General features: G+C 40.2%; 2 protein-coding genes and 1 long non-coding RNA gene across 6 annotated transcripts in view; 2 read left to right on the top strand and 1 right to left on the bottom strand.

Moving 5' to 3' along the window:
• The window catches only part of myg1 (myg1 exonuclease), a 31,435-nt gene extending 26,823 nt beyond the window's left edge, over positions 1-4,612 (top strand). The window contains exons 6-7 of the mRNA XM_032514496.1: positions 157-338; positions 4,194-4,612. Of these exons, the coding sequence (XP_032370387.1) occupies positions 157-338; positions 4,194-4,383 (372 nt within the window). The 3' untranslated portion in view covers positions 4,384-4,612. The remainder of the gene's footprint in view (positions 1-156; positions 339-4,193) is intronic.
• Positions 4,613-7,448: 2,836 nt separating this feature from the next.
• LOC116688454 (uncharacterized) lies at positions 7,449-8,000 on the bottom strand. Its single transcript, XR_004331779.1, has 2 exons — positions 7,897-8,000; positions 7,449-7,488 (listed from the first exon to the last, which is right to left on the bottom strand). It is a non-coding gene; the product is annotated as an uncharacterized LOC116688454 (long non-coding RNA).
• The window catches only part of LOC116688450 (leucine-rich repeat-containing protein 3-like), a 3,035-nt gene continuing 1,116 nt past the window's right edge, over positions 7,900-9,818 (top strand). Inside the window, exons 1-2 of one of the 4 annotated variants that reach the window (XM_032514497.1) lie at positions 7,900-8,040; positions 9,782-9,806. The gene's annotated coding sequence lies outside the window, so the exon portion shown is untranslated. Of the gene's footprint in view, positions 8,041-9,724; positions 9,811-9,818 lie in introns of those variants that run through there. The other 3 variants (XM_032514499.1, XM_032514500.1, XM_032514498.1) reach the window with 3 other exon arrangements.

Genomic DNA, 9,818 nt, shown 5'->3' with positions numbered 1-9,818 from the left:
TCTCTGCTTTGCCCGCCCAGAGAATTCTGCTCGCCCATGACAAAGAGAGAGACATCATTCCTTTCTAATGAGCAAAATGGCAGATGGTCAAGGCCACACCCCCACCCTCCACCTTACATCTTGCACATTAGTTATACAACATTTTCTGGTTTCCAGGTAGATCCCAGTGGGGAGGTGGTGGTGTTCTCCCAGGGAGGGTGTCCCTGGAAGGAGCATCTGTTTGCCCTGGAGAAGGAGCTCAAGGTGGAGGTGCCCATCAAGTTTGTCCTTTACCCCGACCAGAATGGACAGTGGAGGGTCCAGTGTGTCCCCGCTGGGCTCAACACTTTCCAGAACAGGTAATGTTTTAAGTCTAAATGCATAAACTACAAAAGCTTTTAAATAAATGTGTTAGCCATTACTTTTATCATAATTCTGGAAACTGTATATTGTGAAACACTCTTGTGTATTTTCCTTTCTTTCATTATATGCAAATTTCTTTTTTCCTTGTCATGGTCTTCTTATGTAATGTAAATTACTAAAATATTGTTTTAGCCATACTTATAAATACCTTGCCTTTCCTTGCCTCGTGCACCAAGCCCTTCTGCTGCCGTTTTATCTTTTAGCAATAATGAAGAACCCTCAATCTCTCAAGCCCGACAATATGCCTCACCCATGCTCATTAAATCCTATTAGATTTCTTGCCTTGCCGCTCTGTACATAATAACAGTGATGACAAGACAAAGACCCTCTGTTTGCATTTGTCAGATGGTTTCACCTCTGAAGTCTGTGTTGATTACCTCTAAAGGGGCTTTGTTTACCTGAAGAGCCTCTCGCACTCCCAACACTACTTTAAGAACGCCATCAGCATCCCCACAGGAGTCCTGTGGTTGGTGTGTTCTTTAACTGCATCCCAGCATGCAGCACATGTTATGAATATATTGGCCATAAAACGTGCTCCAGGCTTATCCTGTATCTTCTGTGGAGGTACTTGTCTTTCTAGCTGCTTGCCTCACAGCGTTTAACATCTTTATAATCTGCGAAACACATTTTTGGTTTGATCTTTCACCAAATACTGACTAAACATGAGCTGTTGCGTCGAATGCTTCATTTAACATTTGGTGAAGAAAATCCCTTCAGCAGCCGTGTTGCTTCGTTGATGTGTTTTTTAATGCTGGATTTTGTTCTTGTGCTCAGAGGTCTGATGACTTGTGTTGTTGGATATTGATCCCTGCTTTTCAAAGTGGGAGCAGTGAGTCTTCATCATGTGTACCTAAGGACCATTGACTGCAGTGGAAGAATATTAGCAGTGAGTAGAGATGAACAGTATTGCCAAGAGAGGGGTTCTCTAGTTTCATTTCAAATCTGCTTTCCCATTGGGCAAAATACCCAGATTTTGTTACATTATTTATTACCAAAAAGCAGTGCAAAACCTATAGGCAGGCTTCTCAGATTTAGCCACTGGTTAAAATAACAGACATCACCAGTGACACATTAGTTCAGCTATAGCTAATTAACATTAATTTAGTAAGGGCTCAAATGAAGAGCTTGGATGTTCTCTGGTTAATGTGCTCTGTGCAGCTGGTGTCTTTATCCAGCCAAAGATTATTGTGTGAAAATGCGAAAATACACATCACACTGTTTGACTGTCGCACCTTCTACCCCTCCCGCTGCCGATTCTCATCAGGCGGCAGCTCTTTCAACTAAAAAGATAGGCACATGTTCATGGTGGCGGAGCACTTTATAGATTTAATTTAATTGCCAACATGACGGTTGGTGTGGAACTACATGAGAACAATGGCTTGTGGGATGGCTAAAACAACATACTGTAGCTCCAGATGGCTCTTTCTCTGGGTGGCCTGCTACCTCCCAGTGGGCATGTGCCGAATATGCGAAAATGGTGTTGTTATCACCTGTGTCCCTGCTAGTGCACCTGCGGGGAAAAGGTCTATTTTTATCAGCATCACATTGGTAAGGAAATGTTAGCCAGGGGAGGGAAGAGAACAGTGGAAGCAGTCCTTATCCTGAGATGTACTGTATAGCATGATACTGTAGGTTGACAGCTAGCCTATATGAGCTGAACCAGACCATATAACTCCATTTCTCGAAAAACACACTGGCGGCTATCATTCTCACTGTATTGGGTCTTTAAATTATTATTATTATTATTATTATTATTATTATTATTATTCGGGTTATTTGTTTATTTTATTGTCTTTTTTGTTTGATGAATTGTTTGCCCAACAAAATTTCAGAAAATAGGGAAAAATGCCAAAACTATTACATAAAGTCCCTAGGTGACAACTTTAATGTTTGACAAATGCAAAAGATTGAGTGAGTGATATGAGTGAAAGGAAAAAAAAGAATGAAACTAGAAAATGGTTGACATTTTTGCTTAAAACATTTTCAATATGATTTGTTAATCAAAATCGTTGCAGATTCATGTTGTTGCCAATCCACCTAGTTATTTAAATCTCTTTAAAATGAGTGACACCATAAATTTAAAGGTGTATGAAAAGCCATCATGTTTCTGTCTTGAAGAAGTGGGAAAAAGGAAACTTGTAGTGAGGAAGTGATCCAAATTAAATAATTTCCCTTTTTAAATGGAGCAAAATGATGCATGTTTATCCCCCTTCTTTAGCTCTGTAGTGATGTCAGTTGGCAAAATCCCAGGTATGGCACATGTTTAAAGAAAAATAAAATGTATGAAGTGTGTCCATTAATTATGAGCCAGAAAGCTGCAGAGCTGTTCAACTGTCTCTAGGAAAGGAAGTGTAGCAGAAGGTTCAAGTTATATAAAGCCACTGAACATATGCAGATAATATTTTATGTTTTAATTACTGGTTATCTCCAGTATGCCCAGTCTTGAGTAATCTTTTTTTCTATTGGAGAACTAATTCCCAGTATCTGTCTTGTTATGGCACAGTAAAGGTTTTGAAAAGTTAATTTGCTAATTGTCATATTTTTAGACTGGTCATCTTGAGAATCAAAGCTTCCTGGCCTGTCATGGTAACAAGTCACCCCCCTCCTACTCCCTCTCTCCTTACAAGCCCTGTTGACCTTTCCTCTTGCGCTCATTTTCCAGCCTAGCTGTGGAACTATTGATTTAGCCGTTTCATTTTATAGGGATAAGTGGTTTTCCATGCCTTTCTCCCCAGGTTCTCCTATACTGGTCTTAATAGGTTTAAGACTGTGTAGACTCTAGATAATTGAATGGGGCGTAGACGTTCAGTGCCCATGTATATGTTCACTTGTGCAGCTCCTCGCTCTCTGACTATTACAAATGTAGAGGATGTTTACAGAATGGCAAGACCTATTCAAAGGGAAGCAGAAAGTCTGGGAAATAAACCCCTCTGTCACTAACCAATGTGAGTGGAGTGCAGATGTGAGTTGCGCGTGCGTAACTTTACAACAAGTAGCCTACAGGATGCTAACGAGAGACATCTGTAATACAGTGAAAATGGAGTTAGCAATCATAGATGGCTAAAACATTTTTGAAATGATTTCCATTTGTTATGTTTGTAATGAGGAAAAAAATTAAAAAAATCCATTGAAAAAATTTAATGGATTTCACAAATTTCAGTATAACACGTTATGTCATAAACCGTTTAAATCTGAGCATGCGCGACTCACATCGGGTAGTGACACCCTCAAAAACAAGAGAAAATGCAGCCACATGTGACAGATAGAAAGAGTGGTGTGAGGTTGTCATAACTTTAAAAAAACAAAACAAATCTGATGCCATTGGTGGATTTAGCCAGTTTTTTAAGGCTGTGATGAATTAAAATAAAGCAGCAGTTCACCTCAGGTCAGGTGATACAATCTGAATCCAGAGTAATCCAAGTCAAAAATAAATAAAATCATTTAACTAAGTTTGTTGCAGTTTACTTCCCTAAGTAATTGATATATTACTAAAATGTCAGAAAGGCAAAGAAAATAGTAGATTGTCACATTTGAGAAGCAGCAAAGGACTGTTTGCTTGAAAAGTGACAATTTGGCTGAAGTCAATTGTCTAATTGCTACAGTTGTATATAGTTTTGACATAATTCATAAGCATAATTCAAGACCAGAATTGTGTTTTGTAATTGTAGTTTTGCTGGTTGGGCAGACATTGTACAGCACATTGTTTTGCCAAGGTGTCTACAGGAAGTACGCAATGGACCGCAGAGTGTCCATCTGTATACCAACTTGCCCTTCTGTCTTCCTTGTCCCAGGCTGTCCTTGCTAGAAGAGTGGCGTGGCGTTCGCGATGAAGCGCTGTCGAAGCTCAGCGGGATCGAGGGCTGCATCTTCGTCCACGCTGGAGGCTTTATTGGCGGGAACAAGAACCAGGAAGGAGCCCTGGAGATGGCCCGGAGGACCCTGCAGGCCGCTGCCCATTCCCCTGCAAACGGAAGCAGCTGAAGGCTCGGCGAGGAAAGCCAACAGCACATTTTGTCCTGGGGTCAGTCTTTAGAGAGGATAGCAAGGATTAAAATGTTAGGTTGCTGTCTTGCAGCTTGTTCATCCCAGTCAGGGCTAATGTTGGAGATGGTCTGAAATTATCACGTTTTGATTATTTTTCTTCTCTCTGTTTGTATACACGTGGATCTGTTTTGTTGTTCATTTGCAATAAAAGAATATTTGGATTACATCCTGGTCTTTTGTAAACATTTCAGTATTAGGTTAAATCTAGCACTAAAGCGATTGTTTTTCTAACTCTGCTCACATCTCTCTTCTTTTACCGTTAAGGAAATATAATACGGACTGTCTGGCCCACCAACTTCACCGTCTTCAAAAGCCTGTGAATGCCACGGCTTTACCTTTTCAAGGCTCGATTTATATGGGCACAGTGGTTCACTCTTTCATTTCCAGCATGCTGACATTATCTGTAGCACTACAAAGAGATACAGAGGCTACAAGATCAAAGCATCAATAATGAGGCCTGATTAATTCTGAATGTTTTTTTGTTTTTTTTCTCTCCAGACGCCACAAAAAGGTACTTCTTATGGCAGCTGGGGTCATGACAAGGTTACAGGCAGTGGGACGAGCCATGCAGTAATAAAGTCGGGGGATGGTCCTTGAATTTTCTCATTAATACTCCAGATTTTCTTCCCCCCTTATCTCTACCTGTTACTCATCCCTTATTGCATTCTCCGCAACACTGCCCTTCTGCTGCTCTTACCTTACACAACCTATTGCTCAATAATTTCATTGCTGTGCATATTATTTCCATCAGTGCCAGTGTCGCAGTGCATAGGCCACAGACGTTTGGCATTCGTTGTGTTTAGTGTTCAGTGCGGACCGTTCTTTTTTCAGCGATGAGACCCTTTTACCCTCTTTTGCTTTCTTTGTTGCTCTCTTAATTGAAGAGAAGCTTTTCATGCTCTGAAATAACATTTGAAATGTACACAGATGATACATGGTCATAACAATAAAGCTCTTAGGGTATCATCTATATTTAATCTCAAGTTTCAACTGCTGAGTTGTGTCCCTTTTAAGCTGAGAGTGCATTGACTATTTTTATCAGCTTTGCCTTTGTATCTTATTTTCCACACTACTATTGACACACACACACACACACACACACACACACACACACACACACACACACACACACACACACACACACACACACACACACACACACACACACACACACACACGTACATTTTAGTGTTATTACTCTTCTCTCTATTGTGCCGGACCTGAGCCAAGGTCTCAATCCAATCTATACACATTTGTGACAGCCTTTTAAAGTCAGATGCTTCGTATGTAATCTCTGTTTCGGGGGAGACAGAAAATGACCCTTTCTCCCAGCTTACGTTTCAGAAAGATAGAAACGATATATTCACTAACAGCAATATAATTGCCGACACTTAGATAGAATGGAGGACAAAAACTGACTTGTATCCTAATATGTATTGATTTGAGTTTTCAGCCACCCTTGAAAGCACAATTTCAGGCTCATTCATGACCAAGTGCACTTGCTCGATGGCCGTGCACAGGAAATCACAAGATACTCTGACAAAAGACTTTCCTGCATTTTTGTTAATTTTTTGTTAGTTTTAGCCTGAACTGAACAGAACTGAAAAAATTGCCAGCACTGAGTTCTTTCCTGTCACCCAAATTACCAACTAAGCAACATTTTTTTAATACTTTTTGTCAGCAAGGATTATTTTCCCTCTGCGTTGTGGTTTGTGACACCACAGCAACCGAGCAAAACCTTTGTGTTGGTTCTCGGTCGTAAGCAGTTTCAGCCGACTACAGTCCCAGTTGGGCACAGTGTGGAAAAATGGCTGCTGAGAGCGCTAGCAGAACACCTGCCCCCAGCCTGACCTGTTGTTAGTGGATTCAATCCCAAGATAATCACAGGCTAGTTACAATAAATGCTCCACTGCTTTTTATCTCTCTCACACACTCCATCAGGCTTAGTGCAGCCAGGACACATTATCAGTGTTTTTTGTCCCTTCTTTTCACCACACATAATACACAAAATCATTACCATGCCTGCACTCTGTCTCATGGACTAGTCAATTTCTGCCACTGGCTGTCATATCTTTCCACTTTTTACAAATTTGTGTAAGGTTCATTCAGTTTTCCCCTTGGAAGACTACAGCCAAACAGATGAAGCCAAACTGCTTCACTTCACTGAAGACAGGTTTTCCAGTAGAGTTCACATTGTCAACATTGCCAACAACAAACTACTCCTAGGCATATACATCTTTTACAACTGCTTCCTCTGAGAACGTCCCAACTAGACACCATATAACAAACTGCCTCAAATCATTTCTTCCCAGTTTCTATTTTTCTTGCTGCACATTGACCTTCTTACCCTTCACCATGCTATTCACTCACAGCTTAGGGGCCTGATAACAGGTAATGTGTAATACTGTATTTAGAATTTTTCTGTCATGTGCTTTCTCACTACACACCCCTCTGTCCCTTTGTAGAAACCCCCCCACAAAACCTGTTTCTGGCAACCAGGAAGACAATCATCAGTAAAGGACAAAACTGTCACAAACATTCAGCTGGAAATGAAACTTGCAGCATTCTGTATTCAGTTTTTGCTTTTAGTTTTGAGCAGGTTTGATAGGAGCAGGACATGTTGTGGAGGCAGAGGAGGGATACCTGGTGCCATCAGGGCTGTCAGAACCGTCCTTTCCCCCTGAGGGCTTTTATATCTCATTTCTTTCTGCTTATGGTAGAAAATAGAATACTATTTTTACATTTACGAAATTTATGTGCACTTTGTGTGTGGGTCTGAAGGTTGCCATATGTTTAACCTCCTCTGTGTTTCTATAAACAAGACGTAATAGGCTACATATTCTAATAAATCTTTTTTTTAATGTGATATTTAGTGGATCACTCCAAATCTGCAAATTGATAAAGTCTTTTTCTATGTGTAACCCCAAATACTAAGCTTGGAAAAGAAGACCTGAGCAACTGAAGGAGCATCTTCCCTTTGTTGTTTTTCTTTTAGCTTTGCGAGTCCTGTTGGTCTTACTGTGAGGCTGAACATGGGAAATACTATTTTCCTGAACAATCTGACACCTATTGCAACTTATTTATGGTAAGCTGTGGTTATATACTGTGCAAATGTCTGTCTTTTTTTTTTTTACCTACCTAACTGGGATACAATCAAATTTTGCAGGAAGAGATGATTGTAACAATTTAATTATACCTATAGATAATGAAGTTATTACCTAATATAGAGGTATAACCAGTCTTCTCAGAAATCCGAGAGGCTGATGCCGTCTATAGTGAGGATGACACTTTTTCCCACGTTTGTCTTTGTCGCAAACGGAGAGAGAGCGAGAGAGAGAGAGAGAGAGAGAGAGAGAGAGAGAGATATTGCCCCACATCTTTGTTGCTATAACTACCCTCTGTTACGATAGGCTGAAGCCGTATGCAGGCGACAAAACACGGATCCACTACAGATGCTCGTCACACTAAAGGAGAAGATGATGTCCAGTGTACCGTCGGGAGAAATCCGAAGAAAAACTGCAAACGGAGTCTAAAGAAACAGCCGATCCTCATCCGTTTTCTGGATCTCAAACTTCACAAAGAAACTATTTTACAGTTAAGTTTTTAATACCTATATGTTCTTATTTAAAATTAATATACGTTATTATAGACTTTTCTTATTATAATGTGTAGAACAGATATTGTTGCTGAGTTGTGGATTTCTAATTTGCATTAACTTCTTAAAAACAACCAAACTACAACTATTCATTTAAACCCGCTATGCGAACTTGCAAAACCGATGGAGGTTTGTTTGCTTGGGTGACGCTCAAAAAGAAATCTGGGTTTCATTACCTAACAGCCCAGTTGACCTGTTTCCCCCAGGTTAATGTAAGGAAGTCTAAACGAAATTTTCTCGAAAATGATATGATTTCAAGTAATACTTATAAAATGAAGGTATGATACTAGAGATGAACTCAGAAAAGCAGTGATTTACTGTGTTATTTTCTAATTTAAATGATGCCATTTACTCCAACAAATAAGGAATTTTAATATAATTGGAAACTGCAATCATCAGCTTGAACCACAGTGCCATCTGTATTTTGCTTCGTCCCCTGGCTTTCAACCTTTCTCATTCCAGTACATAATTATGCAGCAGATGATTATTTTTAATTGGGGATTTGCATGCATCTGCATTCAGTATGTTCATAACAGAACGGTTAATAAGTGGTGAACTAAATCCTCACCTCTGCTCATAAGACACACCGGGCCAGATGATGGACATCACTGGCTGTCTGTCAGTCAGTCATTTAGGTTATAGCAACCGAATCTAGGCCACTGTTAGTGTATGCTGGCTGTGCGGGAGAATATATAACACACAAGGGTTTTGACATAGGCTCCTATTATAGACAGGGAGAAAGCAGAAAGTGCTTGACATAAGAGGTCTTTAAATCAAATTCAAGCAGTGTATTGTTCACTGTGTCTGTCTTCAAACAGAAATAATCACAAGGCTGTAGCCTACTTGTCTGAACAAAACAAAAATAAATGTTCTAAAAACACCTGATTGGATTGTCTGGACAAGCTGAAATGACCCAATTTAAAGACAGGGATTTACCCACGGGATGCAAATTCCAGCCAGATTGCTTTTTTAAAAACTTTCGCCTCCTCACTGTTGAACCACTGAGCAGATTCTAACACCCAGACCACTGCTGGTTTATCCCCCCCCCCCCCAACTCTGTCACTTATTGACACTGTGGGACAAAGGCAGGATGGATGTTCTTGCCGGTAATAGTGTAGCAGGCAATACTTAGGCTATCGATCTCACCCCCTTTCTATCTTCCATCCCTACAGTGCACTCTATCTCCACCCATGGAATATGATTAAGGGGCTATGGCATTATGGGAAAATAAGGGATGGATGATATGAACATGTATTGATGAGTGTAATGGGATGCTTTTCTTCTGGTTATGAATTGGAAACACACAAACGACAGCATGGTGAGAGGAGAGAGGCCTTCAGATAATCATGATTTATGCCCTTTTAATGCAGAAATATGAGTATTTTCAACTGTATCAGATGACTTAAACTATCATCCCTGCTGTAAATAACAACGGATAGTGTTCTTGCTCAGAAATTGTTATCCTCTTACATTTTGGTACTTTTGTATGACAGTGTCTCTCCATGCATAAGTATATATGTCAGTAAAACCAGCTTAAGCTGAATTAATTTACCTACTGACCTTTCCTCCTCCTCATCCTACTCAACATCATAATCTCCTCTGTCAGTGTTCATTCTGATTGTATTTAAGAGAGTGAGTCATCTTTTTCCACACTGACCCTTTTGGCTCTCAATCTGTCAGGTCCTCCTGGTGCAACTGTGTGTGTGTGTGTGTGTGT

This window comes from Etheostoma spectabile, chromosome 4 (assembly GCF_008692095.1).
Source record: "Etheostoma spectabile isolate EspeVRDwgs_2016 chromosome 4, UIUC_Espe_1.0, whole genome shotgun sequence".
NCBI classification, from domain to species: domain Eukaryota; kingdom Metazoa; phylum Chordata; class Actinopteri; order Perciformes; family Percidae; genus Etheostoma; species Etheostoma spectabile.
Note: the sequence above shows the minus strand (reverse complement) of the source record. Positions and strands in the feature narration are given on the sequence as shown.